The following is a 15,607-nucleotide window of genomic DNA, read 5'->3' on the forward strand; positions in this document are numbered from 1 at the left end:
GTGAGGATCCCAGATGGCTTCTTGTAGAAATTGAAAAGCTGACTGCAAAATCCATATGGAATTGCAAGGGACACAGACTACCCAAAACAATCTTGATAAAGTAGACTAAATTTGCAAGATTCACAATTCCCAATTACTGCTGCTACAAAGCAGCAGTAATCAAGACAGTGTGGTACTGGCATAAAGATAGACAGATCAATGGAACAGAATTGGAAGTCCTGAAACAAACCCATGTGTCAACTGATTTCCAACAAGATGCCACGACTACTCAATGGAGAAAGACTAGCCTTTTCAACAAATGATGCTGTGACGACTGGATATCTACATGCCAAAGAATGAAGTTGGACCCCTATACCATCCCATATACTCAAATGAATTCAAAATGGATTAAAGACCTAGACGTAAGAGCTAGCACTATGAAACTCTTAGAAGAAATACAGAGGTAAATCTTCATGGCCTCAGGCATTGGCTTCTTAAATATAACACGGAAAGCACAACCAACAAAAGAAAAATAGATAAATTCAATTTCATCAAAATTGAAAACTGTTCATCAAAAGACAACATCAAAAAAGTGAAAAGACAACCCACAGAATGGGACATAGTATTTGCAAATCACATATCTGATAAAGGACTTATATCTAGAATTATAAATAACTGTTACAACTCAATAATAAAAAGACATATGACTCAATTTTTTAAATGGGCAAAAAATCTGAATAGACATTTCTTCAAAGAAGAATCAGAAATTCTTGAAAAGACGTTCATCATTAATCACCAGGTAAATGCAAATCAAAACCACAATGAGATACCACTTCTTACCCACTAAGATGGCTATAATAAAAAAGATAATAGCAAGTTTTGGCAAGAATATAGAGAAATCAGAATGCTCATATACTGCTTATGGGAATATAAAATGGTCCAGCAACTTTGGAAAACAGTATGGCAGTTCCTCAAATAATTGAACATGAAGTTACCATGTGACTCAGCAATTCCACTTCTAGGAAGAGAAATGAAAACCCATCCACATAAAAACTAGTTGCATTATTCATAAAAGCCAAAAGGTAGAAAAAACCCAAATATACAAATTTGGTGAATAAAATATAGTATATCCATATAATTAAATATTATTTGGCCATAAAAAAGGAATGAAGTACTGATACCTGCTACAACATGGATGAACATTGAGAACATGCTGGCCAGGTGTGGTGGCTCACGCTTGTAATCCCAACACTTTGGGAGGACGAGGCTGGTGGACTGCTTGAGCTCAGGAACTCAAGACCAGCCTGGGAAACATGGCAAAACCCTGTCTCTACTAAAAATACAAAAGCTAGCTGGGTGTGGTGGCGTGCACCTGTAGTCCTAACTACTTGGGAAGCTGAGGTGGGAAGATTGCTGGAGCCCAGGAGGTCAAGGCTGCAGTGAGCCATGATCGCACCACTGCACTCCCACCTGGGTGACAGAGCAAGACCCTGTCTCAAAACAACAACAAAACCCATTATGCTAAGTCAAAGAAGCCAGTCATAAAAGTCCACACGTTTTATGATTCCATTTGAATGAAATGTCCAGAATAGGCAAATCTATATATAGAGACATGAAGTAGGTAAGCAGTGGCCTAGGGCTGGGGTGGGGAGGGGTGATAATTGGGAGGATGGAGGAATAATAATAGCTAAAGGGTATGGGCTTTTTTTTTTTTTTGAGGTGATAAAAATGTCCTAAGGCTGTCTATGATAAATGGTTGCATAACTCTTTGAATATACTAAAGACCACTGAATTGTATACTTTGAATAGGCAATTTGTATGTGAATCATAACTCAATTAAGTTGTTATTAAAAAAAGGACCATTACTGAGAAAGATATGTTAAATCTTCTACTATGATTGTAGATGGTCTATTTTCCTTGTTGTTCTGCCCAGATTTGCTTTATATATTTTGAATCTATGGTATTAGGTACATGCAGACTTAAAATTGTAATATCTTATTGGTACTGAGCCATTTTAAGTACAATATGATCTCTATCTTTAATAGTGCTTGTTGTAATGTCTGCAGTGTATTTATACTAGCTTTCTTTGTTATTCCAAAACAGCAAAAAGGAAAAAGAAACATTTTTATATATACATATTTGTGTACATGAGCAAATATAGCAATAGATTAAGTGCCTTAAAATGCAATTTCTGGGTAAAAGGATATGTGAGATTTAAATTTGATGGACAATGCCAATACGTCTGTCCTCCAAAGTTACTGTAGCAATCACAGTCCCACTGAGTCTATCAGCATGCTTCTATGTGAATATCTTAAAATTAGAATTTTGTTTTGCTCTGTATTAAGGGGATGCATGAGTTTATGCTAACTTATTTGGATTAAAATTTGCCCACATGGTGACTAGTCCCCCAGCAGGCAGATGGGTCCTGGTCTGGAAGGACCATGGCTGGAAAGACTCACCTTGCTGATCTCTGTCAGGGACATGGTGATGCTGTAGAGTTGGTTCTTACTGGTGCTGGCAACCAGAGTTTCCTCTGAGGGGCTGAAGCACAGGCAGAGAACGTCCTGTTTGTCAGGCTGACTTGGATCATTGCTCTGCGGGTCCACAGGAATCTGCCCAAGATGCAAAACAGCTATCAGTAATGTCCCCACGTTGTCAGTGTGGCCTTAGGCTTTCAGAGTTTTCTTTTTTTTTTTTTTTTTTTTTTTGAAACGGAATCTCGCTCTTTTGCCCAGGCCAGAGTGCAGTGGCGCTATCTCAGCTCACTGCAAGCTCCGCCTCCCAGGTTCACGCCATTCTCCTGCCTCATCCTCCTGAGTAGCTGGGACAACAGGCGCCCACCACCGCGCTTGGCTAATTTTTTGTATTTTTAGTAGAGACGGGGTTTCACCACATTAGCCAGGATGGTCTTGATCTCCTGACCTCATGATCTGCCCGCCTCGGCCTTCCAAAGTGCTGGGATTACAGGCGTGAGCAACTGCGCCCGGCCTAGGCTTTCAGAGTTTTCTTGGATAACTTTAGCTTACAGACTCCCAGACCAGGCTGCTTCCTGGGATCCTCCTATTCTTCGTTTTTTTTGAGAGAGGGTCTGGCTCTGTCACCCAGACTGGAATACAGTGGCACGATCTTGGCTCAATGCAACTTCCACCTGCCAGGCTCAAGCCATCCTCTCACCTCAGCCTCTCAAGTAACTGGGACTACAGGTGCACACCACCACACCTGGCTAATTTTTTTTTTTTTTTTTTTTTTGAGACAGAGTCTTGCTCTGTCACCCAGGCTGGAGTGCAGTGGTGTGATCTTGGCTTTCTACAACCTCTGCAGCCCGGGTTCAAGCAATTCTAGCTGGGATTACAGACACCTGCCACCATACCTGGCTACTTTTTGTATTTTGTATTTCTTTTCTTTTTTTGAGACAGAGTCTCGATCTGTCGCCCAGGCTGGAGTGCAGTGGAGCGATCTTGGCTCACTGCAACCTCTGCTTCCTGGGTTCAAGCTATTCTCCTGCCTCAGCCTCTCAAGTAGCTGGGACTACAGGCACACACTGCCATGCTTGGCTAATTTTTGTATTTTTAGTACAGACGGGGTTTCACCATGTTGGCCAGGCTGGTCTAGAACTCCTGACCTCATCTTTTTTTTTTTTTTTTTTGTAGAGATGGGGTTTCACCATGTTGCCCAGGCTGGTCTAGAACTCCTGAGTTCAAGAGACCCACCCACCTTGGCCTCCCAAAGTGCTGGGATTACAGGCATAAGCCAATATGCTGGTCGATTTTCCTATTTTTAAACTCTAATTCTGTTCACCTCATCCTAAAACCTCTCTCAGGACAGACATCTCGAGTCACCATTTCACCATTTCTGCTCAGCAGTCCTGCCCTATCCCTCCCCATCAGATGCCTTCTCAGAGAACTGCTGCTGGGGAACAAATGCCAATAGGACCCCCATTTTGCTTCTTTTTTTTCTTCCCTCCTTACCCTGATTTCTCTGCTCTCACGGTAAAAATCCTTTTCTTCCATCTTCTCAAACAGCAGAACTCTCCCTGGCCCAGCAGAACAGGCAAATCCCTTTGAATAGGCTGCAATGGCAAACACCTGGGGCATGGACATCTGGCTGTGGCTACTGGCCGCCACCATCTGTTCATAGGAAGGGAGTGGAGAACTGACTGGTGGAAATTCAATCAGGCTGGAAACAAAAAAACAGCATACATAATTTATAGAGACAATCTTGAGGAGATGAATTCTGCTGGGGAGGAGAAAGAAGGCTGTCACTGGGTGTGACAGAAACCACCCAATGATCCCCTTTTCCACAGCCAAATACTACCCTTTGGCTTGGGAACCGTACACAAACTGCACATGGCCAAGCCTAGAAGCAAGAGAGTGCTTGGGGCGTGTGGAGTAGACAGAGGCGAGAGCTGTGGAGGAAAACAGTCGCAGGTATGCTTGTGCCAAACCAAGGAGTCTGGGCTTTGTTCTGGGAGGCCTGGACCCCAGAGCTGAAGGACTGTGAACACAGCTCCTGGAGAAGGTTATAGAGACTTTTCAGGAAGCTCCTACATACTCACAAAAAAAAAAAAAAAAGGATATGCCATTGGCATGGGGGGATGGTAGTGAAAATGGGTGGATTGAAGGTTACTGAGGAAGAAGAATCTACAGGATGTCATTGGGGTTGAGGGCCCAGGCTCTGGCATCAGAGAGATCTGGGTTTGAATCCTGAGCCTGCCACTTATCAGCGGAATGATCTTGGGTAGTTCACTTACCTCTTTGATCCTCAGTTTCCTTGTCTACAGAATGGGCATGATAATAGTATGAACTATACAGGGTAAGAATCAAATTGGGAATATTTATAAAATGTTTAAAGCAGTGTCTGGTGCATGTAACGGTACATTCCAATACACAGAAGATATGATTTTTACTGGTTGTCATAGAGATAATGTGGCATCTCTATTATAATGGTCAATAACCACTCCTTCCTGAGACTGCACTTTACCCCTATCCTCTGTCAGATTTACCTAAAACATTTCCTTGCACTTGTTGGTCTGTCGCCTCCTGCTGAATTATAAGTTCCTTGAGGACTTGTGTCCCCAGCATCTAGCAAGAGATGCCTTTTGTATACTACAAGGGCTTGGTGGACATGAATCAATTCATTAAATTAGCCACTGGAAAATATATTTTCTAAAAACTATAGTTTTGAAGACCAGTAATACTATAATGTTTATAAAATGAGGTTAGGTATAAAAAATAAAAAGAATTGTATCTAGTCTATGGTTATAACTGTTAAATCTGTGCTTAAATATAGATGAAAACTAGAGAGGAAGAGGGAAAATGGGCATAGTTGACTTTTATGGTAGAGGGGTTATGAGTAGTTTCTAAAGAGTGCTGTCTTCTGTATAATACTGTCAGTACAATGAATGTGGGAGCACCAGCCCAGGAAGCACCATTACCTCTCTGATTCCTGGATGACATCCAGGCTCTTTGAGCCATCGGTAGGTTCCTTGACCATTATGCTGGTCTCCCAACGCTGATCTCCAGATTCAAAGAGGAAGAGTTTGCCTGTGTCAGTGCCAACGACAATCTTGTCATCAGCCACCCAGGTATGGGCTAGATAGTTTTGGGGTTCTCCCCTCTGAAAGTTGGTTTGCTTCAGGGTTCCCTCAGCAAAACGGAGAAGCTTAAACATCCCATTTCCAGTGACACACACCTGAGTGTTATCCTGTGGACTGAAGCTCACCTGTAAAATGTGAGAGAATTGAAGAAAAAAATTTATGAAACTATTCTTGATGGAATTATTTCCCATTTTACAAATTAATATTTATTTCAGGCTGCTCAGAATATCTCCTAAACATCACAAAATCATGTAATTTTATGCTGCATTTGATAAGGGCACACATCTATAATCCATTATATTTATAGGGATATGAGTCCAACTAGGAGTCAAACTAGGAAATCTACAAAGGCCGAAGAGCAGAATTAGCAGCTTTTGACAAGAGCCACACCCAGTGCCAACAAAATGGAATAAAGCTCAGCTGGAAACACAGAAAAAGAGGGTCTGATAGGTTTACATAGCCCTGTCCAAGAGGAAAGAAACCACATGTCAGGGGATGCTATGTGGTCTCCTACCAATTGAACATCCTTCAATCACAGCTCTTATTCCAATGTACACCTGCTCCTCTACTTACAATGGGATCATGTCCTGATAAACCCATCATAAGTTGAAAACACCATAAGTTGAAAACGGGCAAAGCCATGTGGCCACACAACACCACACTGTAGAGTATCTTGGTTGTTACCCTCGTGATTGAGCGGCTGACCGGGGGCTATGGCTGCAGCTGCTGCCCTGCATCATGAAAGCATATTACTTGGTCTCTTTCTCCTGAGTGCATATCACTCTTGTACCATTGTAAAGACGAATATTTTAAGTTGAACCATAGTAAGTTGGGGACTACCTGTACAGTAATAGGCAGTCAACCTGCTGTCCTGACTATATAGTGAGCAACTTGAGGGGCTGTGACTTTTTCATCTCTGTTTTCCCAGTGCTGGATTCATCATGGGCATCCAATAAATGGTTGCTGAATCTACTTAGTCAGAGCAGGAGGTGCTTCATCAGGCCTCACTGTGGCCTGGTTGAAATACCCTTCTGGTTCTACCTGCCTTTGGTCTGATTCTGGAATAATCACCCAGCAGCCTTCTGATTACTATTATAATTTCACCTCTTAACTTCTCTATTACTAGGAAGGGAATACACTGGATAAATGATGTGAGCATTCTGGTTGTGATATGCTGGTTTACACATCAGTATCTTGTGAGTTGAATAATTGAGTCTATGCCGGAGACACTGATTAGCTAGAATCTCTGAACATGAACACAACTGAGTCGTTGAACTTGTGGAATTGAGTGCTAGATCCTAGACTAGGGTGAGTGAACCAAGATCAAACCTCCTTGGGACCCCCTGCCTAAGCCATCAATCAGGTTCCTGAGGGGTCTTCTTCCTTTTGCCCTCGAGACACAATAGAAGGTTCTGTTCCTTACATAACTACAACTTCAGCAACAGCTTCCTAAAGACCTACCATGTTACATCACATTTCGGAAATCTTCCTACTGCCCGGCAATGCTGCTGGAAAAAGAGGCTAGGACCAGGGAGAGAAAGCAAGTTTTATTAATCCACTTCTGGGCCAAACCTGTGACCAGAAAGCAGTTCTGGGCCAGAGTAAAGAAGACAGGAGCTGGAGTTGGGGAACTCCTAGCTCTGCTGTTCACTACCTCTGTGATCTTGAGTGAGTTACTTAACCTCTTGGAGCCTCAGTTCTCTCATCTGTAAAATGGGGATAATGATTGTGCATACCTTATACGGTTGTTGTAAGAATAAATTTTAAAATGCATGGAGGAAATTAGAACTGTGGTACACAGAAAACATTCAATAAAAAGTAGTTCTATTTTTTATAATTTTCACGATACTTGTCACACTACTAGGTACCTGGTAGACAGGGTTGTTCTGAGTGTCGATTCTAACAATGGCCATTACTTTCTGTTTTTCCCACAGCCAGTAGACAAGATTTGACTCTGGAGGTGACGTCTGAGCCAATAGGTATTTGGAGTCTGGGGAAAAGGCCATGCTAATAAATTTCTGAACTTGGAAGTCAAAATTATTAAGAACTTTGCGCTTCCGGCAAGGGATGGATGACAATTCATAAATGGTGATGGCAGGTTTTTCTTGCACAGTCTCAGAGATAGCGAGGTACCGCCGATTGGGACTGATGGACAAGGCCAACATGCCCTGACTCTTCTCTGAGCCTGCAAACAGAGGAAAAAGGAAATAATCAGGGTAGATCACACTTTCACCAGGGTTCAACAGGAACCAGGCACCGTAGTGGGCACTGGAGTGGACAGTGGTGGACACAAAGAAGAAAGGCGGCCTTGGCACAGCTGCGTTTGGGTATTATGAAAATGACTAGGGGCCAGGCGTGGTGGCTCATGCCTGTAATCCCGGCACTTCAGGGGGCCGAGGTGGGCAGATGACTTGAAATGGGGAGTTCAAGACCAGCCTGGCCAACATGGTGAAACCCTGTCTCTACTAAAAATAAAAAAATTAGCCGGGTGTGGTGGCAGGCACCTGTAATCCCAGCTACTTGGGAGGCGAAGGCAGGAGAATCACTTGAACCTGGGAGGTGGAGATTGCAGTGAGCTGAGATCATGCCACTGTACTCCAGCCCGGGAGACAGAACGAGACTGTCCCCAAAAGAAAATGACTAGGGCAGGCACCTTGGAGGATGAGGTGGGAGAAGAAGTCAGGGAAACCTTCCTGAAGGAGGGCAGGGGGTGAGGTGAGATGGGGGCTGGATGGTAGTAGCAGGAAGAGCTTGAGCCATGGGGTGGATGTGACAAAGGATACAGCATAGTGCGAGAACTGCAAGCAGTGGGTGTTGCTGGAGCATTGCATGTGAGATGGGGTGACCAAAGATGGGCCTAAAGGGGTGGAATAGGGTCAGACCATAGAGGTCTTTATTCCCTGAGTGGCTAGCTCATCACTCCTCCTCTACTCCAGAGGTTGGGATGCCAACTACTGGATTCCTCAGCCTCCCTTGCACTCACCCTTCCTAAAATTTTTCAGCAGCCTCCCAGGTGAAGTCCAAACTTTTGTGCAAGGCTCTCAGTGACCTAGAACCTGGGATCTTCTCTGAGCCACAGCTACTCTCTGCATCCCTTCCAGAGAATTCCCATGGGCTGGGCATGCACGCCTGCTGAGCAACTTGCTGCATCTCTCCTTGGCATGTTGTGAAGCAGCAGCATGAGGGCCCAACACATGGGGACCCGTCACATCACTCTCTAGCTCATCCTCCCTTGCCTCACTCACGCTCCCTGCCCTGGGCCTGTATCCACCATCCACTTATCCACTAGACAGTGCCCAGGACCCACAATACTTTTGAGGACCTAGGAAAATGTTTTAGTATTTATTTGAAAATCAGAAAAAACATGAATATATAATAGTGAATCCAGCCTAGATTATATTCCTCTTCATACCAATACAGTCATAAAGTATATTACTGCATATATTTTAAAATAATATGTGTGTGTGTATATATATTATATATATGTATATATATAAAATATATATTTTTTGAGATAGAGTTTCACTCTTGTCGCCCAGGCTGGAGTGCAATGGCTCAATCTCAGCTCACCACAACCTCCACCTCCCAGGTTCAAGTGATTCTCCTGCCTCAGCCTCCCGAGTAGTGGGGATTACAGGCATGTGCCACCATGCCCGGCTAATTTTGTATTTTTAGTAAAGACAGGGTTTCTCCATGTTGGTCAGGCTGGTCTCGAACTCCCAACTTCAGGTGATCCGCCCTCCTCGGCCTCCCAGAGTGTTGGGATTACAGGCATGAGCCACCACGCCCGGCCTATAAATACATTTTTAAACATTTTTTAATGAAGGAGGGGGCCATGAAATCAAAAGTACCTAGAGCCCTCGAAAACCATAATGTGACCCTGATTGCATTTCCCAAAGAGAGGGAGAAGAAAGGAAAAGATAAACTCAATCTCAGATATATTGTGTGTGAGGTACACTCTGTGGAACAGTTGGGTATGGAGGTCCAGCAGTTGGACGTGGTTCTAAAGCTGGCGGGAGGGGTTGAGGCTGAAAATACAGATTTGAGGTAAAAAGCATAAGGGAAAGTTAAAACTAGGAGTATGTAATAGCCTAGATGAGGCAAAGGAACACTGCTCACTCCCTCCTATTGTGCTTTTGTGCCAGGTTCCTACCTGGTATAGCATCTGTCCAGCTCATTTGCACAGTCCTACTCATTTGAATTACACAACCTGCCTCCACTACAATACTGAGAGCTCCTGGAGGGCAGAGGCCATTCTTGCTCATTCATTCATTCATTCAATCACCAGTGTCTGGAACTTAGTATGTTCTTGATATATGTTGACTGGTTTTAGAGTTTGTAAAATGCTTTTGCATTGTTTCGACCCAGCTGATGCCTCGCCTCTCCTCCTTAAAACATTTTCGCCTCTCACATAGATATCCTTTTTTTTATTATTATTAAAGTTCTAGGGTACATGTGCACAATGTACAGGTTTGTTACATATGTATACATGTGCCATGTTGGTGTGCTGCACCCATTAACGCGTCATTTACATTAGGTATATCTCCTAATGCTATCCCTCCCCCTCCCCGCACCCCACAACAGGCCCCTGTGTGTGATGTTCCCTTTCCTGTGTCCAAGTGTTCTCATTGTTCAATTCTCACCTATGAGTGAGAACATGCGGTGTTTGGTTTTTTGTCCTTGCGATAGTTTGCTCAGAATGATGGTTTCCAGCTTCATCCGTATCCCTATAAAGGGCATGAACTCATCCTTTTTTATGGCTGCATAGTATTCCATGGTGTATATGTGCCACATTTTCTTAATCCAGTCTATCGTTGATGGACATTTGGGTTGGTTCCAAGTCTTTGCTATTGTGAACAGTGCCACAATAAACATACGTGTGCATGTGTCTTTATAGCAGCATGATTTATAATCCTTTGGGTATATACCATGTAATGGCATGGCTGGGTCAAATGGTATTTCTAGTTCTAGATCCCTGAGGAATCACCACACTGTCTTCCACAATGGTTGAACTAGTTTACAGTCCCACCAACAATGTAAAAGTGTTCTTATTTCTCTACATCCTCTCCAGTACCTGTTGTTTCCTGACTTTTTAATGATCGCCATTCTAACTGGTGTGAGATGGTATCTCATTGTGGTTTTGATTTGCATTTCTCTGATGGCCAGTAATGATGAGCATTTTTTCATGTGTCGGTTGGCTGCATAAATGTCTTCTTTTGAGAAGTGTCTGTTCATATCCTTTGCCCACTTTTTGATGGGGTTGTTTTTTTCTTGTAAATTTGTTTAAGTTCTTTGTAGATTCTGGATATTAGCCCTTTGTCAGATGAGTAGATTGCAAAAATTTTCTCCCATTCTGTAGGTTGCCTGTTCACTCTGATGGTAGTTTCTTTTGCTGTGCAGAAGCTCTTTAGTTTAATTAGATCCCATTTGTCAATTTTGGCTTTTGTCGCCATTGCTTTTGGTGTTTTAGACATGAAGTCCTTGCCCATGCCTATATCCTGAATGGTATTGCCTAGGTTTTCTTCTAGGGTTTTTATGGTTTCAGGTCTAACACTTAAGTCTTTAATCCATCTTGAATTAATTTTTGTATAAGGTGTAAGGAAGGGATCTGGTTTCAGCTTTCTACATATGGCTAGCCAGTTTTCCCAGCACCATTTATTAAATAGGGAATCCTTCACCTCTCACATAGATATCCTGTGATCTTTTTGGCCACTCCTCCAAAGCCTCTTTTGCTGGTTCTTCCCCATTTCCCCAGCACTAAATGCAGGAGTGCTCAGAGCTCACTCTTTCAGCTGCTTCTCTTTTGTAAATATATTCATGCCCTAGGGCAGGGGTCCCCAACCCACGGTGCTGGGCTACACAGCAGGAGGTGAGCAAGCATTACCGCCTGAGCTCAGATCAGTGGCGGCATTAGATTCTCATAGCAGCACAAACCCTGTTGTGAACTGTGCATGCGAGGGATCTAGATTGTGTGCTCTCTGTGAGAATCTTAACTAATGCCTGATGATCTGGGGCAGAACAGTTTCATCCTGAAACCATCCCCCATACCCTCTCCATCCTGTCCATGGAAAAACTGTTTTTCATGAAACCTACGCCGATGCCAGAAAGGTTGGGGACCACTGCCCTAGGGAAGTCTCATCTACTCTAAGGGCTTTACATTTCACCTCTAGGCTGATGACCCTCAAATTCCTTTCCTAGCCTGGACTTCCCTCCCTTAAATCCAGACCTGAAATCAACCTGCTTACTGAGCATCTCCATGAAAATATCTAGCAGGCACATCAATCTTAACAGGTCCAAAACCAACCTGCTCCTTCTTTAGCCCTTTCTATCACAATCAACAGCAACTCCACGCTTTCCATGCTCAGGCCCAAAACCTTGCTTCTTCCTGCTTCCACCCCACATGGTGTCTATGAAGAAATCTGTCAAAGCATATCCATTATTGATCTCTTCACACCACCCTGTCGCCTGCCTCTACCTGCTCCAAGTGCCATTATCTCTCACCTGAATTACAGCAATCATCCCTCAGCTGTTCTCCCTGCTTCCTTTCTTTCTCCTCCTTAAATCTGTCCTCTGTACAGCAGCCAGAATGAACCTGAGGAAACACAGATCATGTTGCCACTCAGAACGCACCCCTTTATGGCTTCTCATTTGACTCTGAGTAAGAGCTCATGAACTGCAAGCCCCTCTGTGGTGTTGCTCCCCATTCTTTCTTTGCCTCCCCTCTTGCTCCTCACCCCCCGGTTCTTACCACTCCAGCCACACTGGCCTCCCAGCTATTCCTCCAACACAATAAGCACCCTCCTAACTCTGAGCCTTTGCTAGTCTCTCGGCTACTCCCCCTGCCCTCCCACATCAGCACAGCCAGCTCCTTCCTTTCCTTCAGTCTTCACTCGAAAATCACTGCTCAGTGAGCCCTCCCCAGCCTCCCTATCTACAACTTCTTACTCCCCCAATGGCTTCACTTTCCATACTTCGTTTGTTCTTATTAGCATCTATCACTATCTAGCATGTAGACTGTACTTCTTTTTATTTTGTTTGTCACTCTCCCCTCCTAGAATGGAAGCACTGTGAGGACAGCATTTTATGTGCATATGTGCGTGTCTATTTTGTGCCTGGAACACAGGGGGTACTTAATACATTTTTGTTGAGTGAACAAATGAATATGTTGAGCCTCATCATGACTCTGAGCTGAACAAGCTGAGCATCATCTGCATCTTACAGATGAGGAGACTGAGGCTCTGTGAGCCTATAAAATGGGGAGCCAGATCAAAGCCAGGTCTCCCAATGTCATGACCTTTATATTTTTCCCTTCACCAGTAATACCCTTAGACTTGGTCAGTGGAGATCCTCCCTTGGGCCTCAAATTTTAGAGCATCCCGGAGTCTTTCTCTGGCTGTACCCCTTACCATTAAGTGGGATACAGTGGCTGCCTGGAGTTTGTCCTGCCTCTTCTAGATCATGTTGCAGGTACACAGGACTCTGGAGTTCCCTGCTCAGATAGTCTTGAGCCTGCTGACAAGACCAACATTGGGGGTTTCTTCCCAGGCTGTCTCTACTCAACCTGGGCCTGAAGGATGGGCACAGGGTGGTTGCTTATAGAATATATGGGTAGAATTTGAACATATGGGCTGCAAGGATCCACCCACATGTGTACAAGGCCCCTGGTGATATAAGATGGAGTTAGGAGCAGAAGAGAAGTGATACAGTAAGAAGTGTAAGAATATAAGCACAATAACTGAAATTAAAATCTCAATGCATACATTAAACATTAAGTTAGATGCAGCAGAAAAGAGAAGCAATGAACTACGAGATACATCTAAAGTAATTATCTGAATGCAACACAGAGAGAGTAAGATATAAAAAATCCAAATAAGAGTTAAAAAAAAAAAAACCCAAAAACATGAACGTCAGGTGTGGTGGCTTGCACCTGTAATCCCAGCTACTTGGAAGGCTGAGGTGGGAGGAAGAGTTGAGTTCAGGAGTTCAAGACCAGCCTTGGCAACATAGCCAGACCCCATCTCCATAAAAACAATTAGCTGGTCAAGGTGGTGCATGCCTGTATTCCCAGCTATTCAGGAGGTTAAGGTGGGGAGGATGGCTTGAGCCCAGGAGTTTGAGACTGCTGTGAGCTATGATTGTGCCAGTGCACTCCAGCCTGGGCAACAGAGTGAGACCTGGTTTCTTAAAAAATAAATAAATAAAATAAAATAAAATAAAATAAAAAACTGTGAAGGATGGAGTTGAGATGGTTTGGAGTTCCAGAAGGAGATAACAGAACAAAAAAGATACCTGTCCTTAGATCCAGGAATCTCAAAGAATCCCTAGGAGGATAAAAAATGAAAATAAAAACTATACTGATGTGTGTGTGTATATCTATATGTATGTGTATATATATATATACACATATGTATATATACATGTATATACATGTACATATAGTATATGGTGTGTGTATATATGGTGTGTATTTTATATGTATATATGTATATGGTGTATGTGTATAGATACATACACACACACACCATAGACAGAGAAGATATTAAACATCCAGAAAAAAAAGATCATCTACAGAAAGACGATGCTGATAGCTAATTTCTTAACCACAGCAACAAAACAGAAGCCAAAAAAACACAATGGAATATGATCTATAATATGCTGATAAAAATTTCACACCTGTTGAAACTATCTTTCAGAAATGAGGATAAAATAAAGTCATTTTCAGACAAAAACTGGGAGAATTTATTAATACATTATCAGTAAATGCAGAAGGAAAATGATCCCAGCTGGAATATCTGATTTGTAAAGAGTAACGGTGGGAAAAAGTTTGGTAAGTATGAGAGCAAATATAAATTAATGTTGTCTGTATAAAACCATAATTTAATTAATATTGGAAAGTCATATGATCTTTTTTATTTTTGTTTTTGAGACAGGGTCTTGCTTGGTTTCCCAGGCTGGAGTGCAGTGGCGCGATCTTGGCTCACCACAACCTCTGCCTCCCGGGTTCAAGCAATTCTCCTGCTTCAGCCTCCCGAGTAGCTGGGACTACAGGCACGTGCCACCATGCCCAGCTGATTTTTGTATTTTTAGTAGAGACGGGGTTTCACTATGTTGGCGAGGATGGTCTTGATCTCTTGACCTCGTGATCTGCCCACCTCGGCCTCCCAAAGTGCTGGAATTACAGGCATAAGCCACCGCACCCGGCCAGATGTCCATTTTTATTGCCCCTAATCAACACTGTCTGGAGGTGCTTACCAGCACAGGTAACACAAGAAAAAGGAAGAAAGTCATCGTTATTTGTAGATAACACGATAGTCTGTGTAGAAATCTCTGCATAATCTATAGACAAATCATTAGAATTAATAATAATTTAGCAAATATGCTAGAAATAAACATCAATAAATGAAAGTCAACTGTATTTAATACAGCTTATTCCAACAGAATATTATGTGGTTGATAAATTTGACTTTATTAAAACTAATAATTTTTGTCCATCAAAAGATACTTGTAAGATGGGAGAAAAATGTCCCAAACTGAAAGAAATTATTTGCAAGACATATATATATATCTGACAAATTATTGATATACAGTATAAATTGTGCATGTAAATCAATAAAATTGCCCAAAAATATCCTGCACAACAAACTGTAAAAAACAAGTAAAAGACTTGAACAAGGCATTTAACATACAAGTAAATAGGAATAGCCCATAAACAGATACTCATCATCATTAATGATAGCAAAATGCAAACGAAAACCACAATTCCTTTTCTCAACCATTGGGTTAGCAAAAAATTACGAAGTTGGACAATACCAAGGGTTGGCAGGGTTGCTGAGGAATAAGAACTTTCATGCACTTCTAGTGGGAGTGTAAATTGGTACTATCATATTGCTCAGTAATTTTAGTCCTGGCTGTGTGCCCTAGAGAATCTGCACAAATAGATGAATGTATACGCATGCAAGAATGTTTATAGTAGTATAGTTTGTAATAGCAAATGATTGTTATTTCCCAAATGTCCCTCAATACTAGAGTGAA

General features: G+C 42.6%; 1 protein-coding gene across 9 annotated transcripts in view; it reads right to left on the reverse strand.

The window, feature by feature from the left end:
• CFAP57 (cilia and flagella associated protein 57) overlaps positions 1-15,607 on the reverse strand; it is an 84,761-nt gene that overhangs the window by 67,804 nt on the left and 1,350 nt on the right. For all 9 annotated transcript variants that reach the window (XM_055346487.2, XM_055346474.2, XM_055346481.2 and 6 more), the window contains exons 3-6: positions 7,444-7,760; positions 5,414-5,700; positions 3,948-4,155; positions 2,439-2,591 (exon numbers count right to left, since the gene is read on the reverse strand). In XM_055346487.2, the coding sequence (XP_055202462.2) occupies positions 2,439-2,591; positions 3,948-4,155; positions 5,414-5,700; positions 7,444-7,760 (965 nt within the window). The remainder of the gene's footprint in view (positions 1-2,438; positions 2,592-3,947; positions 4,156-5,413; positions 5,701-7,443; positions 7,761-15,607) is intronic.

The sequence above is a fragment of the Gorilla gorilla genome, chromosome 1, assembly GCF_029281585.2.
Source record: "Gorilla gorilla gorilla isolate KB3781 chromosome 1, NHGRI_mGorGor1-v2.1_pri, whole genome shotgun sequence".
In the NCBI taxonomy this organism is placed as follows: Eukaryota; Metazoa; Chordata; class Mammalia; order Primates; family Hominidae; genus Gorilla; species Gorilla gorilla.